The following is a 22,625-nucleotide window of genomic DNA, read 5'->3' as shown; positions in this document are numbered from 1 at the left end:
TGACTTTACTGATGATCTAGCTGCCACTGGGAGAAAGCCAAGCTGCAGTTCTGAAGCATTACATTTATTATTAGCTACTAGATGATAAATTTGTACTGATTTCCCCTAAAGAGAAAGTAAGCTAAAGAGAGCTAAGATGTGCTTATAAGATACAGATGTTGATTCAATACAAGGGATAAAAGAGTTCTCCTTTAGTGAGGAGAGATTAGCTGGACAGTATCCCTGAAGGTTGTACATTTAGCATGTGAACAGTAAAAAAAAGGAGACACAATAACAACAGAAGATAAATTTGAAACAGCTGAAGTAGAAATGAGATCATACAGGACCTTTCAATGATACCCTTTTTTTTCTCTCTTTTTTTTTTTTTTTTTTTTCCTCTTGATGACCTTAGTGGACTTTCTTGAAAAACAATAGTTTGTCATCAGCTTTTAGTTAAGATTGTGTTTAAAGTGACTTTAGAAATATTGAGATAAAACCCCTTTTGTTTTAACATTTGGCTTAAGTAACCAATGGGTAATTCTTCCTGTACTGGTGCTTTCCAAACAGGTGTTCTCTCACTTTCCTTTGAAGCTCCTGGTGCTAGCCACTGTCAAGGATCCTGTCCAACAACTGCCCATTCAAGACAGCGGTCCCGTTTTAAAATTTGTTTTAAACAGCTTTCCACTAGCATCATATGCTGCATGCTTAAATTTATCCTCCTGAAACCAGAGTAAATTCATAAAGGTCCATGGAATTATCTTGACTGAACAGCAAAATCAGAATCTGGCGTAGGATGTTGGATGTTACAATATTTGTTAAACAGCACGTAGATTCACAGTAGATGGAAACTCCAGGTCTTGCAAGCATAACGCAGCCAGGCATCGGTCTTGCTCACAAACTTCCCCGCCCGCCCTTCTTGGTGTAATTGATGGTTCACTGCAGATAGCTTAACTCCGTTACATCCACCTAAAGAAATTGTCAAAGCATGGGAGTGACCCAGGAAATGTAGATGCAATTTGAAGACTCAGATCAAAGCTACTGTGTATGCTGGGATTCAAAGTTTGGGCTCACGCCCATTTTGTAAATTATGCACGTGCAGAATGAGTAAAGATGAAAATACACGAGGCACGTATGGGTAAACAGTAGCTATTCCTTTACTTGGCTTTTTCTCTATACTCAGCTTCCCTCTGTGTCTTTCACAGACGTAATGAGTCATTTTTTCAGCTTCTTACATGCCAGCCATTAGTATGCTTTCCTATACCTCGGACAGAATATTATGGAAGAAAGAGTAGTTTATCTATCTTGTGTATTGCAAGTAACTTCACATACACATTTTACAATAAAAACTACCTGAAAAGCACAGTCAGTCATAACAAAGCAACGTTGATTGACCCTTTAAAAATTTGACCTGCAAAATGGAGTATTGTATTGGAAACTTAGGATAGCCATAGGAAAAAAAAAAATAATCTCAAACAAAGGAGCAGATGCACAGCTAGTTTAGAAAACTTATTGGTTTAACTTTGAAATCAAAATTAGCAGCACAAGGAAAAGGTTCTTTACTCGGGAGAATTCAATTTATCCATTGTTTTAACATTTTGTGCCCTAAGCAAAAGCCACAGTTCTTTTTCCTCAGAATAGATCTGGCAGATTCCAGCCGTAGAGTCTGTGGTTTTCGTATTCAAGAAGCTGTAAATTTTATAACTCCGCGCCCTGCGGTCAGAGCTGCTGAGTGTTGTGTCTGAAGTCAGGTGGTTGGTGTGTTAAAGGTAGACATTAAACAGTTCTATTGAGGAACTGGAAATGTTTAGGGAGGTTGTTTGCCAGCTGTAAATTTGGGAGCAAATGCCAGTTGGCTGAAAAGATGCTGGAATGCATCCAGTTAAGTAGACTAAAACTGGAGGTCTTTCCAAATTTGTAGGTTTGATAACTTGGCCGTATATGCAGACTCCAGTTATTGGGTTGTTAAGGAAGGGCTTTATAATGAGTGTTTGAAAATATGATAGAAAACTTTTTATATGCTCATTACTTTGGCAAAATTGCAACTTTGCAATAGTATTGCATTCCTGATGAAAACTTGGTTGAACATTATACATTGTGTACTATTTTTCAGCTGAGTGCCAGGGACTTTAAAGTATGTGGTTTTGCACCCTGCAATATTTTGCCTCCAGCGCTTTTCAAGAGTTTGATTTTGCCTTCTCCCTACATAGCTGGGATGATACAAGAAGAAAAAGACCCCAATGCAGCTCTTGCTTTATCGACATTCCTTCTCGTAGCCGGCTGGGTGGGAAGGGGCTGTAGCCTTGGCTACCAGCCAGGAAACGGAGAGGACATTCCCTCCATCAGCCTGTGATAATCGTGTCCGCTTTCCAGGGCGCAAGAAGGGGTGCAGCCCCAGGTCTCGCTGTGTGTACGGCCCAGCTTGGCTGGTGTGCAGGATTCTCCCCCAGGCCCTCACTCAGCTGGAGGTTGCGCGTTTCTTACCTCATTGTGTGGTTGTTCTCTGAAGTGATAGATACTAACGCGCCGTGTTCAAACTCGTCCGAGATCATTTCCTCTTCATTCCCTTCACTCTGCTGAAGCACCAGGAGAATATTGCTGTAACAGGAGTAAACTCATTGCCGCTTTTAGCTTCCCTCTTTTGTGCTCTGAATTCCGTTGTTCAGGATGCATTCGTTCTGTTTCTTGCCTCTACTATCACAAAGTAAAGGGCACTTTCAGAAGACAAATGTTCAGGTTAATGCTTCAAGATATTTTCATTATAAAAGCTTTAAGCTTTACTGTTTTTTTGGCCGCTTGACATAGCACAGTTTTATGACAGTTGTCAAAATCAAATGAGACGAGGGCTAACCTTACACAAGGTCTTGAGATATGGACAAAACCTCCTCCTCTGTTGACACACGACTTACTAAAAGGCCAGATAGAATTTCAGCCTCTGCACTTGAAGGAACACAGAGCACCCACTGAAATGGGAGAAAGTGCATCCTCACAGGACCATGAAAGAGGAAATCTGACTTTGACTGTTCATACATTAGCCAGATCTTTTCTAACACAAGAAGAAAATAAAGCTACTCTCTGAAATTGTTTCTGGCTGCCTAAGACGCCGAGATCTGTGCTGTACCTTGGACTCGTAGGACCTTCCAATGAGTAAAAGCAAATTCAAGCATTTTAAGGTCTGGTCTGTAAGGAGAACCAGGAAAGGAATTGTTTTAGTTAAAGAAGAGTTTTCCAGGGCTCAATTCTTATTGGGGTTAACACAGCCTATTTTTTTCTGAAGCACGTGTTCTGAAACTTTACACATTAGATATTTGTCTCAGTTTGTCCTTAAGAGAAAGACGGTAAAGTGAACGCATAGAATTGCAACCTGTTTTTTCTAGAAACTCTAATGCTCAGGGACTTGAGGTGCAACATTCAAAGTGACTGGGGAACAGCTGTTTTAACAGAGTTGGAATTTTTGCTATCAGCAGTAGGCCATCTTTCTAAAAATAAAAATTTACATAGAAGAGATATTTGCCTTCATCTGAAGAGGCTGTTAAATCTTATAAAACATTTACATCAGACAGTGATGAATAGCCAAAGAAAAAAGATCAATCCTGAAAAAAGTTACACTGGTAATGGTTTGAATAGAGCATAGCAAATAGGGCACAGAACCACACGTTGATGAATGAGCATAAAGTAAAATATGGAAACTTTGTAATGTGCTCATTAGCGAGCACCATGTGCTGTGAGCACCGAACACGGTAGAGGCTTTCTGGAAAGACAGTATAAGATCTGGAGATTCAGAGTGTATCTGTGCAGGGCAGCATGAAGTTGCACAGCAGTCTCAATTCTAATGTTTCCTAATTTCAGAGTGTTTGATTTCAATCCTAGTCTTGTAAAATTGTTGTGATATATACATACATATATGACTTGCCACTAAAACAGATATAGTAATAGTATTTCTACAAGAATATTCAGTAAAAGTAGAGAGGTCAGTAATCCCTCTCAGATCTATTTCTTCCGTCGTCTCACAGGTATTCTAAGGTGCTCGTTAATTAAGCTTGGACGGGTGAGATGAAAACTTTCACATGAAATACTTTAATTTACCTGTGCTTGGAGGATTTTATAATCTGAATCTTCCAATGAAAAGGTACATACTCTCCCAATTCTTTCGGAAGTATTTTGCCTTTTACAGTCCTAATTGCTATATTCTCAGTTTGGATCATTATTAAGGCTCACTGACTGAAATAAAATCTTTGGCTACTGAGAATGGAAAATAGAGCATCCGTTTTTCTTTCTTCTAGAAAAGCAAACAGTATGCAGTCCAGATCCTTCATGCGTTCAACATTATTGAGCTGGAGGTCATGTAAATTTTGCCTGAATTTTCACTGTCATGGGTAATTTCTATTTTCCAATAGGTACATTTTCAGAAGACTTTAAAACCCTTAGATACATTTCAAAATGTTATTATATTTCTTGGTCTTAAATGACATAAATGCACATTTGTTGCTATTTTATGACACCAGTTTATACACAGATCAGTTCTACCTACATGGATCGCTTAAGCACTCGGGTTAGACATCATGTGAACTTAACTGATATTTTCTTAATATTTTGAATGGTAATCATTAACATAGACTGAAACTGTACTTGAACTGCTAGTGCTTATCAAAAAGCATATTTAGGAACTGAGGTTAACTGCAGCTGCTCTTTGTATTACTATGACCAGATCCATATTGAAGAATTAAAACTTAGCAGAGCTCTGTAACTGTAAACTCTTGCACTTTTCCTATTAAGTATGAATATAAATGCACTTTGCTGCCAAAAATAGTTTCTAAAATAAATGTCGTTAAATAGAAATTTCTCCCCAAATTTAGGTATGTGTTGTGTCAGATGTTCATGCATCTTGCATTGATTATAATTCAGACTTGAAATGAATACAGTGAATTTTAGAAAGCTGCCTACATGAAAACTGCAATATAATTCACCACTAAAATAGTACATCCCCCAAGAGCTAGGCTGCCTGACTTAAATGACAAAGACTGCTATTATAGTCAGTAATCATACTTTTTACAAATTTTCTAACATATTATGCTAAAATCGGGAATAAAATTTTTTTCCAATCCGTTTTCCCTTGTAGACACCCAGGGATGGGTCCTCTCCTGGACTGAAGCTTTATGAGCTTTCTTTAATCCACCCTCTTGTCCAGGGCCAGGTGCCGGAGCAGAGCGCTGAGAGCTGGGGCAGGGGCAGTGACTGATGCTGCACTGCCGGAAGTCTTTGGATGATGATATTTCACATCTACTTGAAGGCATTTCTGCTTCACCAATCCAGTGAAATGCCTTCTGATTTAAAGGAGCATTATGCTGAACTGTGTACTTCCGCATTCTTCCGCTATATGCCCTGCCAGTGTTAGTCCAAGCAAATACTTTGGTGTTTAGGAATTACTTTGACGGTTTCTAGTTTATTGAAAAATTAAGTCTCCTGAAAATTCCTTCACAAACATGGTGTGTATAAATATATTATGTGTGTATCGTGTTTAGTTCATCTTCCTTCAGAATGACAGAATGCTTTTCTTTTTTTTTTACCCCCTCCCCCTGTTCTTTTTAAACAACCCCCAAATACCCCTCCATAGATCCTATTACAGGGCAAAAATCCTGGAATTGCTTGGGAATATACATTTTCCAAAACCAACAATGAAAACAAGACATCTGTCAAAAAACACGGCTACTCCTGGGTGACGGTGCAGTCAGAGTGCTCAGCTACTTGTGGTGGTGGTAGGTAACCTTCCAATTGCCAATCCTCTTCTTTTTCATTTTTTACAGCATCTCAAATATTTCAGCTGCCTTTAACTTTGCAAATGTGTATCAATACATACAGGGGGTTACGCTGAACACCTGGTCCTTATTTTTTTTATCTGACAACTTATAACATAGAGGTAGTACCTTCATACTCTCTTTATAGTAAAAAAAAAAATTCATGCCAGCCTCAATCTCTGTCACTTACAGTGACTGTCTTTTTTTTTTTTTTTTAGATCAATCCACATGCATATAATATCTTGCTGTTGAAGTACTGTGGGAATTAAATATGTGCTTTGATGTTATTGTAATTTGGGAACACAGAAAGATACCAAATAATGAGTAAAATTTATTTTATCTGTAGAGGCTAATTGAAGACCAAAATATTATTAAGACCTTTACTGACAGTTGCACCCTGATCTTCTCACTGTTTAATTACAAATATTTGAGTTCTGCCAGGTCAGAGTCTGAAATTCTATATAAGCTAAGAACTTCTTATTACCATATTCCTCTAGGTATTTGCTTTGCGCAGACCATCCATTTGTTTTTCTAAATCCTGGATATTCCGTCAGTGAAAATAATTCTGGGCTGTAATGAGAGCACAAAACTGGCTTGTGGGAAGTCCTGCAAAAGAATTGAGAATTAAAATTTTAGTGGCCTTTAAATTGGAAATGGGTCATATAAGTAAGACTATATAGTGCATTTGTCCTTAATACCAAAGAACGGGCCTGGGTGAGCAGGGAAATGCTCCTGTATTGGCAAAAAAATCCAGGGGAAATTCAGGAGTATCTTGCTAGTGTGTTGTCAGATTTCACAGCCTTTCAGCAGACTGTTTATGGAAGAAAGACCCACCAGGAGCACTGCAGACATAAAATATGACAACTGTATTTTTCTTGCTTCCCTTTAAACAAATGAAGATTGCAGCACGGGTATGAAAATGATGGAAGCTACCATGTTTCCAAATCTGACTTGCTGTGCCCAGTGAACCATGTGTGAGGTGAATGACACACCTCGATTAAAAGATAAATCTATAAGATCACTTCATCTCTTAAGGTATTTGTAGTCTTCTCTGTAACCTGTCCTGATGTTGACATGAGATAGAGTTTCGGTACAGGAACCTGCAAAATTCTGAAGTCTGTAAAGATATACTGTTAAAAGTTGCAAAAAGTTTTGTTGCAGTTTGCAAGCACGTGAGGAGAGCTCTAACCAAGCACTGCTAGTTTCTGCAGGGAATTAGGATTTGAAGAATTACTAATTTTTGCTGGGGGAAGATTCTGCAAATACGCTGTTTATAACTAAAATGTTTCATCTGACTTCAATAGTACCTGTGTTCCAGAGAAGGAAATTAATGTTAAAGACAAGCTGCCAAATTAAATCCTGTTCTATTTAGTTCAAGTCAGTGGAATTGTCCCAAGGATGAGCTTGGACTTGTTAACATTCTTCCCTACTACTTTTTCTTTTATATTTTGAGTCAATGTTATACTTTGACTAAACATTTATTTTACTGTTTGTTTGTTTGTTTTTTTGTTTTCCAAATACTTCCATAGGACACATTACAGCAAAAGCAATTTGTTTAGAAGATCATCGTACACGAGTTAATTCTTCCTTTTGCGGCCCAAGGATGAAGCCTTTAACTGAAACAAAACTATGCAATACTAATCCCTGCCCAGCGTAGTAAGTTCTCTTTATCTTTGTACCTTTTCGCTGTGCCTAATGACTGAAGTCCTCCCCGGCAGGCGCACAGAATTGTATAGCCTGCTAGATGAACCCACTTTTATTCTGTAACATAAACCAGTAATTGTTTAAAAATGTTAGTGGTGTAGGCTTCTGCCCAATGATAATAATAGAGGCGGTATTTCTAGTGTTGCTAAGCAAGACCTCCTGAGGGTTGCTTGCAGCTCTGTCACCGTGCTGGGGTTAGCTATGTGACACTGAGTAAATCTAAGTTACTTAGCGGCCCGTTCTGCCACCTTTACTCACCTTGAATCAATAAGACCATTTCCTGAGTAAAGTGCTACTCCCCGTGTGGAAGATTGGCCCCAGGACTCAGATTCCACATATTAGATTAGGTTAAAAGAATCTTGTGAAGTGTAATTAGTGATTTTTGGACAAAATGTCCCACAGAGTATTATGATATCACAAAGAGGACTATCTAAACCAAATAAATCATCGGCAATGCTCCTGATGCCCACAAAAATAAATATGAAGACATTGCCAATGTGAACAATCCTATTTTCTAAAAGACATGAGAAAGGTGAGATGCAAAGGAAGACATTGACATATAGATAAGCATTTGGAATCCAGCTGGTCCGAATCAATAGAGCTCCTTTAAAAACATGGGAGTTACACTGATTTATAGTAGCTGTGGTAGGGTTCCTTTGGAAAAAAAAAAAAAAAAAAGTTGTGTGCTCATATAATTAAACACAGTATTATGCGGCTTAAAATATAAATGGGTAGACTTAAGGACACATTGGCCATCTTTCTTCTGCTGTTTTTTTCTCTTTTGGATTCTTCAGTTTGCAACCTTAGCATTACTTTAATTTTATACTAAAGAGCAGAAAAGCTGTACTATGTTGGACGAGACATTTTCACTTCGAGAACAGGAGATTTTCTAAAGTGATATGTTGAAAAAATTAAGAGTGGGCAATAAAGACAGTTGAAGATACACTGAAGCGCACAGGCAGCAGAAGGCAGAGGAAATGTAGGAAAGCTCTAGACCCGGTGTCGTCATCTGCTTTTACCCTGCAGTGATTAAAGCAATGGGTGGGAAAAAGCAATTGGCTAAGCCCACTCTCATACTTCACAAAATAACACATTTAATGGAGTTTAATAGGAAGCATTCCCCATCTCCCCCAGTCCAGAAGAGGATGATGGGGCAAAGCAAAAAGATGTGTATGTTCTGCAGTGGCTTTGTTTTTACTTAAAAATCCATAGTTTGCAATATGTTGAACATACTAAAAAACAGTCCAGTAATAGTTTGGAATTACCTCCAAAATTTAAAGATTACAGCAGAGTACACAAAATCCAAATGGCAAATTATACACTATGACCACAAAACGATAGAGATAAAGTTTAAATAATGGTAACATGGGACAGGAGAGCCCCGTGTTCCTGCTTCAGCAGTTTCTTCAGATTGCGTTTAGCCACATGATTTTCTCAATGCCAATTTTAAGTAATCTTTGTAGCCAAACACAATCTCTTCATTTGCGACTTATCTTCTGCCAGAACTATTTTTATCCAATGAACTCGGTATCATGTACACAGAAATGTACTGTCTATAATGTTCCCAGGAGCCTTTTTAAGCTGTTTATGCTTACCTTTAGTTTGATGGGGCATTGATATACTATAGAGCTTCACCAAAATTGTATTCAATTCTATTGACCAGACAGAAAATTTTCATTTCTATTAAACAGAGATCCCAATGTACTTTGAACATCCACAGATATACCTGTCACTGAAAATGCTGAATATCCATTTTGACACACAGTGCAACATTTTCATGCTGAAATTGCCTTGATATTCTTAGATTTACTATTTTAAGAAACAGTAAATGACCTGAACCCTAAAAAGAGTAGAAAAAGAAAAACTGTAGAAGCCTCAAGCCACCTTTAGGGAAAAACAATTTAACTAACTAATTAATTATTTTCCAAATCCTTAGGATATATTAACGTATGGAGAATCTACATGTAGGACCATGTCTTAAATTAACAGATTGCCATTCAGATGAGTGAAACTATGCCAGAGTATCTCTGCTGAGCAATCTGCCCAGAAAGTCACGGCATGTGATATTGCCCATAAAACCGAGACTGCCAACATCAAAAAATGTAGTATTAATAAATCCCATGGAGGAAACAAAGAATGCTTAATAGCCAGGAAATAAAGCAAAAACAAATACAGTCAGCACAATAGGCAAGGGAAGGAGGTGAATAATAGATGAGATACAAGCGTGTCAGTTTTGTGACATAAAAGAGGCTCCAGACTTATAAAGGTCAGTGAGGAATAATTACTGCATAAGAACAAAGACTTATTAGTCTGAGTAGGAACAAACTGCTGTCCCAACAGTAAGAACACAGAAAGGCACCAGTACTGCACACTGTTGCTGGATTTCAGAGCTGCCAAATCTGGTCATAATTATTTAGTTATTTGAGCTAATGAAAGATACTCTTGGATCACAGCCCAGATAATCTTGGAAAATAGCAGTTTACTAGAGGACATTAAAGTAGGTTTATTGCCCTCTCCTCTGTGAAGAGGGGAACTTTCTGGGCAGTTATGGTGAATAAACTCTTAAAATGAACACTTTTGGTTGCTCTACCAATCACTGTTGTCAGAAACATCAAGGCAAACTAATTAAAAGTTGTAAAATGGATTAAAACTGTAACTTTTTTCCAGAATTTTGTATTGTAGTAGTCCAAATAGTTATAAATCAGACAAAAAGGAAAGTTCTGACATGTTCTGGAATTACATAACTACTGACTTTTCACATTAATATTTCTTTGTCCTGAAATTAGTGCTTTTTATATTTCCCACTACTTTTGGCAGTTACTGAAGTTGCTAGATTGAGAGTTGGGATTTCTTCTATTCCCAAAGGAATTTTTCCAAAATAGGCTTTTTATACATTTTTGACAAATTAAAATTAGCTTTGTTTTCAGACAGATGTGAACAGACAGGCAAATGGGATGCTGTTCATCTCTCACACAGTAAGAAAAGCAAAAAAAAAGCTTTCTTGTCATTAAAAGTGTATGTAAGCTGCTATTGCAGTGGTCACAGAGCCGATGCTGTGAGAAACCGTGGAAGTAGGACAGGCCGAGCAGTTGGATTTGAGACGAGAACCTTTTCTGCGGCATAAATTATTAAAAATTTGTAAAACTGCTGTTTTAAAATCTTTAGGTTAAATTCAGTGCTGGGTCTTTGAATAAGAGTTCTCAACTTGAGCAATCATTTAGTCATTCATAAGTTCCTTTGTTTCTTCACTTCTGTTTCCCTATCTGGTTGTTATTGATGGTCTTACGTCGTAAGCCTTCGAGGACAAAGACACTTGGGTGTATGTTTGCAAAGTGTTCCACCAAGGCTGGGACCCACTCAGCGCTTCAGTAACAGACATACAGGGCAGCTATTGACACTTCCAAGCTGAACTTACCCTCAGCAGTTGGCAATAAGTCTTCAGACTTTGCGTAACTTCAGTGACATGACGTGTAACTGAAGTGTGCCTGAGACTGGAGTATAGGTTTGCCCAACAGCTTTTGCTGGTTAAATTTCTTGTTTTATTTAGATTTTACCTTATCTGTCTGCCAAATTTATTAGTCTGAGGATATTTAAATCCTCCAGACGCTAATGACAGGACTGCTGATTTTAGCAAGCAAGTTCTTTTTTGTGAACAGAGGCCAGTAAGGTTTGACGTGAATACCACTGGACAGCACCATGCCAGCACTTGTCGCCCTGTATGAGTGTATGCACACAAATGCCCTGGGAGGGACACGCTCAGCTCAGCGGAACCCATTCTCCTCCTGCGACGCCAGCTTTTCCCTCGTATCAGCTTAGGTGAATCTTCCTCCTCTGCCCTGTCTTCGAAGAGATGTAAAAAGGAAAAACTGTACCAACAAAGGGCAGAACTTTCCAATACTCGAATCTTATAGATTTAGAGAACTCTATCCCTCTAGCTGGCTTCTTCCTTTTAACCTCAGGTGCGTTAGTCTATTTGGAGGTCTCTTCAGCAAATAAAGTGACAACAGCGATCATCCGACCATTTCTTTAGAAAACATTTCTCTTTTCCTGTTTTAGAGAGTTTTCCAATTAAAAGCACAGGTGTGGTTAAAGAGGAATGGTGATTTGTTAGCCAGACCCTTAGATCTTCTAGATATTCCACCAGCCTCAATGGCAGTGTCTCTCTCAGTCCCCATGGAATTCCAGATTCCAGATTGGATTCATAGACAAGTTGGTTCTAGTAGATGAGAACTGTAAATAAGTAATACTAGTTTTTCTAGTTGTGTGACTTCTATTTCCCTAGCAAAATGTTCCATGCTTTGAAGACAGATACGTAACTAAGGCTTTTTGATTGCCTGAACAGATCTCAGGAGAGCAGGCTAAGCAGAATCCCCGAATAATTCATGTTTGATAGGTGGCTCATATGTATTGATTTTATAAAGCTGATTGGACTCCTGTGTTTCTAACACACATTTTCACCCTTAAGCTGGTCAACTGGGGAATGGAGCGCATGCAGCAAATCTTGTGGAGAAGGGCAACAAAGTCGTCTCATTCAGTGTGTCCAGAAAAAGGCTTTCCAGAGAGAGGAGGTAGTGGCCCATTCCCTGTGTCCTGTCAGCACCCCGACACAGGTGCAGATGTGCAATAGTCAGGACTGCCCACCTGAATGGAGCCCCGGCCTATGGTCTCAGGTAATTTGGAGAAAAACTTACATTTTTGTTTGCTGGCATAATGAAAATACTGTCAAAAGCTCTGCTCAAAAAGAAGAATAGTGCAGACTTTGTGAAGATCAGTATTTTGCACGTGGCTCTATTCATGAAGATAATATGTAACCCATGTATATATTTTAACTGGCCCTCCTAAGCGCTCAGACGGGGGGGCTCGCTGGAAGAGGGCATGTGCTGTCTGTTCTGGTACATACAAATAGATGGGTAATCTTTTCTGGTTTCATAATTTATGGTTCTATGAATTCTTCAAAGCCATTAACCCCGCTCTGAGACTGCTTCCCACCAATATTAACTTTTCTCAGAGATGACAGGCAGTCAAGGAACGAAGAAATATTAGGGGTTAGAGTTGCAAATTAATGCACGCACGTATGTGAATTGTGGGTTGATAATTTTGTGATTTACATGTTCACTGATCACTTCTGTACTTTTGCCTTTGTTAGAGTAACTATTCTAATGCAATAGAGTAGTGCTGCCGTTAATTGCCATGAGTGGCATGAGGCCCCTGGGCAGATTCCTGTGCGTGCACACCCTGCTTTACAAACCTGCAAACTGCCTGACATTAAACCAGCCTGAGTTAAAAAACACACCCCCGCTTACACAAAACACACCTCTGTCTTTCTTTCACTACTACTGATGCTGGTATGAACTGTTAATGTAAAGATAAACGAAGTACTGGGAAATCTGGGATTTAAGAGAGAACTGATGGTACACTTACATCAAAAGGAGCTACATTATTTTTATTTTTCCAGCTTCATCTAGTGAGATTCAAGGTGGATTCAAATTTACTGAAAAATCTATTACTTCTGTGTACACTTCTTGGTACTATTACTCTTCAGGTGCTCATGAATGTCTTGATCTAAGCTTTGCCAGCCGAGAAGCACAGACTGCTTCTCCAGGAGAGTGCCCTGTATTGTACTATGACAGACAAGTAACTACTCAATAGTCCATTGTAACACAGTTTTAACACTCAAAAAGTAACTTTTCCTTCCAGTATACGTGAAGGAAACCTTAGTGTGGCAGGAGACTATAAACCCAGGTAGGTATGACGATTAGATACTTGAAAAGGAAGAACAAAGTCTTCAAACACATTCACACTTTCAAGCTTTCCTTCCTCTAAACTAAAAAAAACCCAAACCCAAACAATTAAAAAAAAAAATCCATTTTCCCCCTCCAACAATGCAGGTTGGGATTTTCAAACAAGCCTATGAAAATTAAGTTCACAAGTCCTGCTGAAATGTACTGAACAGGCCTATTGAACAAGTTAGTAAAGACTTTAAGATTCAGCTGAAAGCTGTTATACCACAGGCTCAATGGAGTTAAGAGGGAAAAAATGCAAAATACCCAGCCTGTCTACACAAATGAGAGCCATTTTAAATGAAAGGAGTATTTTATTTGTTTGTGGGAAAGATTAAACCCACAGATTTTCAGCACACAGATATTCCTGTTGCGTCCTCAGTACAACTCTGCCTTCATGAAATCTTTTAAAAACATTTTTTTTATTTAATACAGATAATGATAGCGCAGGATTCTGCCTTGGAATGTGCCCTTTGATTATTAGCAAAAAGAAGAACAATTAGAAGAGGATGCAACAAGGTAGAAAGCTGGCAGCATTATTTCAGGGCTGTTTATTTCTTCATTTCATCAGAAATGGCTCATTCCTGCATTTTGTTGGATGTTGAGGCAATGAAAACTGTAGATGTCTTTTCAACTGAAGCAGGGTTCAGCAATGCATTCACTGGTGACTTGTCATAAGCTTAGGTTGTAATCCTGGCAATTAAAATATCTTCAAACCATTGTCTGCATCAGACTCTGTATTGTAGTGAGATTCATCTGGTTATGTATAGATTCCCTGGGTAGTTTTCTCTGCCTCTATCTCATCCCCCTAGGCCAAGGTGAGGACAAAATAACAAATAGCTGAGAACATCTTGCCGTGGGAGATTTTGCGATGGGAGGTTAGGACCAGCTCTCAACGATGCTGTCCAGGGAAAAAAACATTTTGCTCACAACTCCAACTTACCTCATCTACGGAAGAGAGATATTACTTATCTGTTCTACATGGGGGCTGTAAGAGTTCATCGTATGCATAAAGCAAGCACTTAGAACAATGTTTTAGAAGTGACACACAGATGTTACTGTTACTTAATTACCAGTAGAATTTTAGGTTTACTTATACGATAATGGCAGCTACACAGCACATTAGCCATGGTTTCTATGCTCTGCTGTAAAATACAAATAATGCCAATTTTCATTTCCTCTAGTTCAAATGAGCATTTCTTTCCATCACAGTGCTCCAAGACTTGCGGGAGAGGTGTTAAGAAACGGGATGTCTACTGCAAAAGTACCGGTTCTCCCAAGGTTAAAATCTTGCCTGAAAGCATGTGCAGTGGAGACCATAAACCTGAATCCCAGCAGACCTGCGTGCTCGGACGCTGCCCCAAAAATGACCGACTCCAGTGGGTGATTTCTTCCTGGAGTGAGGTAAAGTGCTGCAGTTACATGGCTCACCGCCTTCCTTTGCTGCCCTTGGAACTCAGGGACACACACAAACCATGTGGGGCAAAGAAAACTGAGCTGTCATTTGAAAATCGGGTGTTGTAGGCAAGCCACTATAAAACCACAGTTCTTTACATCCAGATGTAGTTAGATGTACCCTGATGTCTTTGTTTTTCAGGACTTTCACTGACTCAGATTCATATGTCAGTTTACACATTATGGAACATGGTCTTTGTGGGTTTAGTTATATAATGCTTTTGTAGTTTCGCATAATTTGGGGTCTCTTGCACAATAGCACGTTCTTTATCTGAATGTGTTTCTATAGATTTAAAAGGTGTACTCTGCCTTTGCAGTGCTCAGCCTCCTGTGGCCCAGGTGTACAAAAGCGAGAACTAAAATGTGGCGAGAAAAGCATCCACGGGAAACTGATCACCTTTCCTCAGAGAAGATGTAGAAACATCAAGAAACCAAACACTGACCTGGAAGAAGCCTGTAACAAGGGAGCCTGTCCATCCCAAACGTTGTACAGCATGGTGTCTGGCTGGTATTCCTCACCCTGGCAGCAGGTAGGAATGGGAAACTCTCACCTCTCTCCCCCTGTCCTGGCTAGCACTCTATCTCCAGCACTCTTTCTTGTTTTGGCTTTTATGGAGTTTGCAAAAGGTGCAAGTTTCTCAACACAGTAGCTCAAGTAGCAGCCCCTAGTGCTTTTCACTACACAGCATTGAAGAACAAAACAACTGCAATGTGACTGCAGACTCCTGCACAGTGTATCCACTGTAATTAGAAGGTGAGGTTGCAGCACTGGGCTCAAAGAGCACCAAACCTAGAGAAGCCACGGTCTCATAGGCCACAGAATGGACACTAGCTGGAGTGGCACAAACACCTGGCGGGCGTAAAATGCTGAAGACCAAGCCACTGTGACTATGGCAATGTGAGTCCGAGCTACCTAGATGAAAGCTAGCTCCAGTCTTACATTTTGCTCTATTCAAATGTCTGATTGTATGGAGGAGATATCGCCAGTACTAACGGTCCACAGGTGTCTCCTGCACGTAGCCATTCCCTAAAGAAGGACACACCACTCAGCCACTGAAACATGATGCAGCTGGTCCACATCCATCATGTACTTTGGTGCAGCTCATTTCTGTGTCCCGAAACTGAAGAATGTCACCTAAAAATGTTATTCATGCTCGAGAGGCACTACATTCCATGCTCATTTTCCAACACTTTCTTCTCAGTCTTCTTCAAGCTGCACTGTGGTTGAACTATTACATATCTATATGCACAATGTATTTGAGCATCTGCACAGATTGCCTGGAATTCCCTAAATACTATGATTAATTACGGGATCAGTCTGTATTTGTTTCTACATTCTTGCAAACAAGCTTCTGTATTTCTGGAACTTATCTACTTTATGAGTCACATATCAATGAGACACACACTCATTTAATAACATTTACATGAAACAATGTATGCCTGACAATTGTAATCAGATGAAAACGATCACATTTATCTTAAAGACAACTTTTCATGAAACACATACAAGTAAAAGGCTTATTCATTTTAAAATACTTCATAGATCTTCCTGCAAATGCATAGTGTTTTTCCCCAGATACTGCCATAATTATGGTTCCAGTGGGAGTTTTATCTCTGTTCAGACAGCAGGATTGGGCCCAGAGGCTCAGAGTTCAAAAGAAATCAGTGCAGACAATCAGGAACAGGTTTTCTAAAATGTTCAGTTTCTGTCTCGGTGCCTAAGTAAGGGACCAAGTTTTCAGCGGAGTCCTTAAATAACCAAACTTTTGGGCGGGAGAACAGATGCACACGCCTTTGAAAAGTCGGTCCTGGTGGGGATTGCTGAACAGCAACACATCCGATCCTGACCTCTCTCTCTTTGAAAGTCTCATCCAAAGCCCTTTAAAGTTACTCCTTTGGCTTTCATGGGCTCCCAGAGAGTCTCTGTAATGCTTTAAAGACAGCTTTTACCTTTTTCCTCTCTACAGTGTACAGTAACATGTGGAGGGGGAGTGCAAACCCGGAGCGTACAGTGCCTGCGCCAAGGAAGACCGGCTTCTGGGTGCTTACCCCATCAGAAACCAGCAGTCCTGAGAGCTTGCAATACGAACTTCTGCCCGGTCCCCGTGAAAAGAGGTAAAACTCAGCTCTACATGCTGCAGCTTAGAACTCTATATCCAGCAAAAATCACCTTTTCCAGTTACACCCACTGAAGATTAGTATTTGGCATGTTCCTCCATGAATGATTTTTTCCCAGACTTTCCAGCTTTACAGCTACTCTCTGATACTACAGCATCTCTCTTCTCAAAGTGAACCCTCTTAAAGCAGACTTGAGAGTATAACTGACACAGGAGATTTTAAAAACAAGGATACGTTAATAAAAAAGAGTATGTCAAAAAGTTAAAAATAGCAGCTTTTGAACTAATCAATAAGAATTTGCCATTTATTTTTAGTCTTTGGAAGTCTGCCCAAGCTTCAGATTGCACCCGGGAGTCCAAACATGCTTTGTCTAGAAATGTACTTCTTTTCTTACTGCTTCTTCTTACTGCACGTATGACGTGCAGTCAGGGAACATGAACTAAGCTCTGTCCCCACTTGTATGTCTACTGTATCCCTCTCCACCTCTTCAGTGTGTTTTGCAGTCCTAAAGGAGCAGGAGCAGACAGAGGTTTTGTGTCGCTCTGAATGATGGAATGGGGAATTCTGTCAGAACCACCACAGAGAGAGAGTGGTGCATTAGCCCCCCCCATATATTTGCTTACAAGCTGGTTACACTTTGTGACTCCTTAACTGTGGGAGAAAAAGCTCAGAGAGGTGCGGGTTTGTCCCATATAATGCTAGTCATCTAGGTATGCTAAAGGACTTTATAATACTGTATATTAGCTGTCTTGTTACCATTTTAAAACTGGGAGCTGAAAGTAACCTCTATAAAGCCTAGGGCAACTTGCAAGAGAAAGGTGGTAATAGAGTTGGGAGCAAAGGTCAAGCTCTGGCCCTGCATCTTGTAAACTGGCATGAGCCAAGCACCCCCTCATCTGTCCCCATCCCTGACACTCCCTGTGCCCAGAAACCCTGTACAACCCTGTGCTATCTTAACACACCATTCTACTGCATCCACTCACGACACACAGAGTATCACACTGATGCATCAAGGGACCTGTATCCAAACGAGGATATATAGATGAAATGGTCCTAAAAGGGATAAGTAAATAGTTCTGCTGTTTTTAAAAGTAAGTGTTCTTAACACTCCTAATTAACCTTCATAAAAAGTTCTGTTGTACTTTGGAGTTTCTATATTGCATCCTTTTCTGTCACGATATAGCAAGCACTTTTCTTTCACCCCCACCTTCCTCCACTATATTTCATGTCTGGAGTAATGTCTGTTATTAATTTTGGCCTTGGCCTGTTTCTCTCTCTCCTCACATCTGCAGGAGCCCTTTCCCCTTTAATATAACTGGGTCGTCAGGCTCTAGAGATCAATTATCTCTTCACTGCTCCTAACTTTCTGTCTAAACCAGCAAAAAGAGAGGGAACCAGCTGTGCTGGAATCACATTGAAGCAAATCAGTCTCTATTATCAGGCATGCAGCTCCAGCTCAGTGATCACAGTCAAGAAATAAATGTTTCAGGGAGAGTTTACACACTTTCCTAGACAAACTGGGTCATTTCGGTCCCCTCTGTTAGATGCAGTTACGGTCACCATAACTCCTAGTAAATCCAACTGCTTAAAATTAATGAGAATTTAAACAACATAGAAATACTTGCGTAAATAGAAATAAGGAACTGACCGCCTGATCCCCATCCACTGAAGTTTGTGGGACTCTTTGTGTTCATTCCAATGGCCTTTGGATTAAGTCCCAAGAGTACAGTTTTCAGCCATACTTCTGTAATGTCAGCATTGCACTCCGATCTTCAAAAGGGGCATAAAGATTTATTAACATTGCCTCCTCAGTGCCTATAAATGGTTTTTAAACAGTAATTTGTAATTTTTGAAAATCTACCCTTCCACGGTAGAAGCGCTTCTTAATCAGAACAGCTTTCCTCACTGTGTGCTGGGCGAGTTTTTCATCTGTTGTCTGCTCTGGGTCCTCCCAGCAGCAAATTCCGTCTGGTGAACAGCAGGTGAAGTAATGAGAAAGCTGGTGCTGAACTCCCAGTTGCCTCCCTGCTGACAGGCAGTTAAGGACAGAAAGGCAGTGCTGCGGAGGGGAAAGGCTGCAGTTCAGTACTGAGCTGCACAGCTCCTGGGCAACTGTTTGTTCAAGGACAGTATTTTCTATACATAACATTAGCATTTACAGACAGGCTTATGTTTTTAAACAGTGAGCGATAAAATGACATCTTTAGAAGAAATAATAATTATGAAATTATTTTCTCATTCATTCAAATAAATTTGAGGGTGATAAAGGTATACAAAATCACCTTTGCCATCATATAAAAGGGAACCAAAAAAAGCAAAGTGGTGACTAATCAAAAGAAGTTCGTATAGAGAGACGGAGATGACTCCGGGCCCACAGAATACGAAGAAGTTGTCTGTGCTGTGTGAAGGAGCATTTATCTTCTGTGACTCAGCTTAGCTGATCTGAGAATGCAGACAACAGCAGCTAGATTTTTCTTCACTGTCTCCTTGTAAATTCCTTTTATTGACCATGTAAACAGTAGTTCTGAGAGTCGAATGGAATCTTTTCCCGTGCTCACAGGAGATTTCAGTTTAGCTATAAATTTTGCTAAACCTCATTTAAATGTCTTACTGCTCTCTCAGACATGGTGAATTTGTTTATAAATCATCCATATGAATCATCACGCTGCTCTTTTAAAGAAACACAAAGCATTCGCTACAAAACTGTAGAAAGGAGCAGCTATGAAATGTTTTTCAAGTGACTAGGCTGTGCGTATAAAAGATCTATACATCACTTTAAGTGAAACAAAATCTTAATTGAAAAATAGGGTTTATTTGTATTTGTAATTAAAAGCTGGGCTTTTCAGAACTAGACATTGTCAGCCTGTCTGTTTTCCCATTGCAGTTAATTAAGATTTCACCATAGTCTAAGTCCTAAAAGCCTGACTCATGCCACCTAACGCAAGTGTCTAAGAAGAGAGATTTCTTAGGCTCCCTGAAGAGTCAGAGAGAAATCAGTCTCTCTAGAAAGTGCTGGAATGCAATCACATAGCAGAGCACTTTGTGCACACCCGTGCACAGAGCAGGGTCCCTGCGTTCAGATTTCCGTGCATTTTGTGTGTACGTGCACACCCGCTCAGAGCTGACGCTACCCTGAGGTGCAGGTAAACGCCACGTGATGCTGATGGCAACAAGCAACTGGCATCAAGCATGGAGCAGGCTCACCTCTACGAGCACCTGGCTTCAGAGCAGCATTTATAATCAGAGATGAAAACACAGATGACGTCTTTTATCCTCTACAGCGGAACGTCCTCCTGTTTCCCTGAACTTCAGTGTGCTCTAAATCTTTTCATTCTAAGATTTTTATTTTATCTTCATTTTTGATTTTTTAAATTTTTAATTTAATTTCTAATCTAATTTTAGCCTCTGACCCTCCTATTATATTAGCTCTAACTCTATCAAATTAACAAATAAAACATTTTGCAAAAAATCAAAAAGAAACTAGTATATTTGAGATGAAAGCTAGTTCATGGTTCCTTTTCTTTGAATTGGGTCACCCATTGTGTTCTTAACATTCCCGAATGCACCCACGTGTGCGGAACTATTGCCTGACTTGTAGACTTCCTAAACACAGTCTAACCATATTGCTCGGATTTCTCTCCTTCAGATGATCCTTCTTGTGTGGATTTCTTCACTTGGTGTCATCTGGTACCCCAGCATGGTGTCTGTAACCACAAATTTTATGGCAAGCAATGCTGTAAATCATGCACGAAGAAGAACTGATAGCAGCGTGTTATCTGAACCCTTTGATGACAGGATTCTCTTCTTCAATTTATGTCGGAATTAACTTTGCTTTGAGGCAAGACATGGTGCCACATAAACCGCTGTTGGAAGAGACGTTTTTTTCTAAGGGAATGTCTGAGGTACAGTAATTGTTGGATATATGTTGAAAAAGGAATGTTTCTTTTTTTTTCTTTATTTGCTGACCTCACTAAAGTACAGGGTACTATGGATCACTTGAACACTGAGACTCGAGGGCAGTTCTTCTTTCTTTAAAACTGTCATTTTGCACTGTCATACGTTCTGAGGAAGAAATTAAGGCAAGGAAGCCTTTTCTGGCTACTTTACCAGAGTGGAAAGCAAGAGAGATTGGGAGCTCGAGGAGGAAGGTCACAGCGTGGCAGCATGACAGATCCCACTACCAAAAGTGTTTCCTTTCGTATTTTTTTATGATGCTATCGTCCCAGGGTAAGGAAGCTGTTTACTGCCACTTTCACAGAGAGACATTCAAATGGCTGTTGGCTGGAGAATGCAGCGTCACACGTGTGACCACAAGAAGTAAATAGTGCACTACAAAGATATATGGTGCTTCTCTATTAGACTTGCTGCTGGAAAAGCAAGTTTTGCATCATGCTAATGTTTTTATTGTTTTGAAGAATTCATTTTCTGCTTTGTGTAGAAACTCAGAGGTGGTTAACTAGTAACTTGAAATGTATTCCTAGAAATATTCAGCGTTAGAATATTTGGACTTTTAATATTGCTGTGTTACAAGTAAAATAGAATTTCATATTTCAACTAACTCAAGGAACTCAGATTTATTGAGCTCAATGGTTATGTTTTCAACTTTCTAAGATCATTAGATATGTAATTTTAAAATTTAAACTCGATATTTTAAAGTAGGTTTTTGCAGAAGCTAGGTTGTTTGAATGCCAAGATACTGAAGAATGTCTTCCTTTTGATCTCAAATCTCTCTGCTAATTTTGATTCACCCGTTAACCACGGGAAATAACAAGGATATTACAGTCTGTTAATTCATGCTAAATGTCTCTAAATAGTTATTTATTCACACAGGTTATATAAAAAACAAAGAAAAAGATACGTGGATTATTTACTCTAACCAAATAAAAGTCAATTCTATTTTTATACATGCTCCTAATACTTGTTTAGTTCAGAATCCAGCAGCAAACAAAAGAAATATAAACATAATGATATTTGTAATCATTCAGTATCGAGATGTTCGGTGACACTATATATCAAATGGTACAATTTTAAAAGTTTCTGCATTGAAAAAATACCCACCCTATTTGCCAAACCCATTCTGAGACAGAGCTGTGTTCTACTGTAATTTTCTGGGGAGTGCCCATAAGGGACATATTTATCTAATTCCACCCAATCCCACAACTTCGTTTGATGAATGTAGTTCAGTTTTACTGTTTTTTTAAAGTATCGTTTCAGCGTAAGATTAGCCAGCTCAGCACTAATGCCAGACAGTGGTCACTTAAAATTAGCAGTTCCTTCTGCAACAATTTAAATTAAAAACACGTATTCTGTGATACTTTAAGAAATGATGATTGGAAACATATCTCAACCTACACCGCTCTGTCTTGACATTGGACATTGTGTAATTATAACCTTTTTTCTAGGAAAACTACAAGAGGTTTTTTTGTTTTGTTTTTATAATTGTGTCCTTTTTATTATTTGATGTAAAATAATTAATTTATTAATGCATAGCTTTTCCTTTATATTTCTTTGCTCACTTCCTTAAGTGACAACTGAGGAAAGAAAATGGTAGTGTCACAAAGTATGAATTATGGTGTAAAAAAAGCAAAAAATATAAGTGTAATATTTAAATATTTTATAAGCTTTGTAATAAAGTACTCTAACTGTTTCATTATATTTGGAATTGCAAAATTCACGAATAAAATATGGAGGTTATAAGTAAATATCAAGTAATGTAAGTGGTGTATGCATTCATTTGCATTCTGTTGACTGTCCCATAGTATCTTTCAGTAAAACATCCTGTTTTCTTCTGCTATAA

The 22,625-nt window shown here is 39.1% G+C and overlaps 1 protein-coding gene across 2 annotated transcripts in view; it reads left to right on the top strand.

Annotated features, from left to right (window-relative positions):
- The window catches only part of ADAMTS18 (ADAM metallopeptidase with thrombospondin type 1 motif 18), a gene marked incomplete at both ends in the record, with an annotated part of 78,936 nt that extends 58,346 nt beyond the window's left edge, over nucleotides 1-20,590 (top strand). For both annotated transcript variants that reach the window (XM_082489191.1, XM_082489190.1), the window contains 7 exons: nucleotides 5,591-5,732; nucleotides 7,301-7,427; nucleotides 11,941-12,145; nucleotides 14,468-14,659; nucleotides 15,028-15,240; nucleotides 16,678-16,825; nucleotides 20,475-20,590. In XM_082489191.1, the coding sequence (XP_082345317.1) occupies nucleotides 5,591-5,732; nucleotides 7,301-7,427; nucleotides 11,941-12,145; nucleotides 14,468-14,659; nucleotides 15,028-15,240; nucleotides 16,678-16,825; nucleotides 20,475-20,590 (1,143 nt within the window). The remainder of the gene's footprint in view (nucleotides 1-5,590; nucleotides 5,733-7,300; nucleotides 7,428-11,940; nucleotides 12,146-14,467; nucleotides 14,660-15,027; nucleotides 15,241-16,677; nucleotides 16,826-20,474) is intronic.
- Nucleotides 20,591-22,625: the final 2,035 nt, after the last annotated feature.

Source organism: Vanellus vanellus (assembly GCF_965231255.1).
Source record: "Vanellus vanellus genome assembly, chromosome: 12".
In the NCBI taxonomy this organism is placed as follows: domain Eukaryota; kingdom Metazoa; phylum Chordata; class Aves; order Charadriiformes; family Charadriidae; genus Vanellus; species Vanellus vanellus.
The sequence above is the reverse complement of the archived record's forward strand: the minus strand, read 5'-3'. Positions and strand labels throughout refer to the sequence as shown.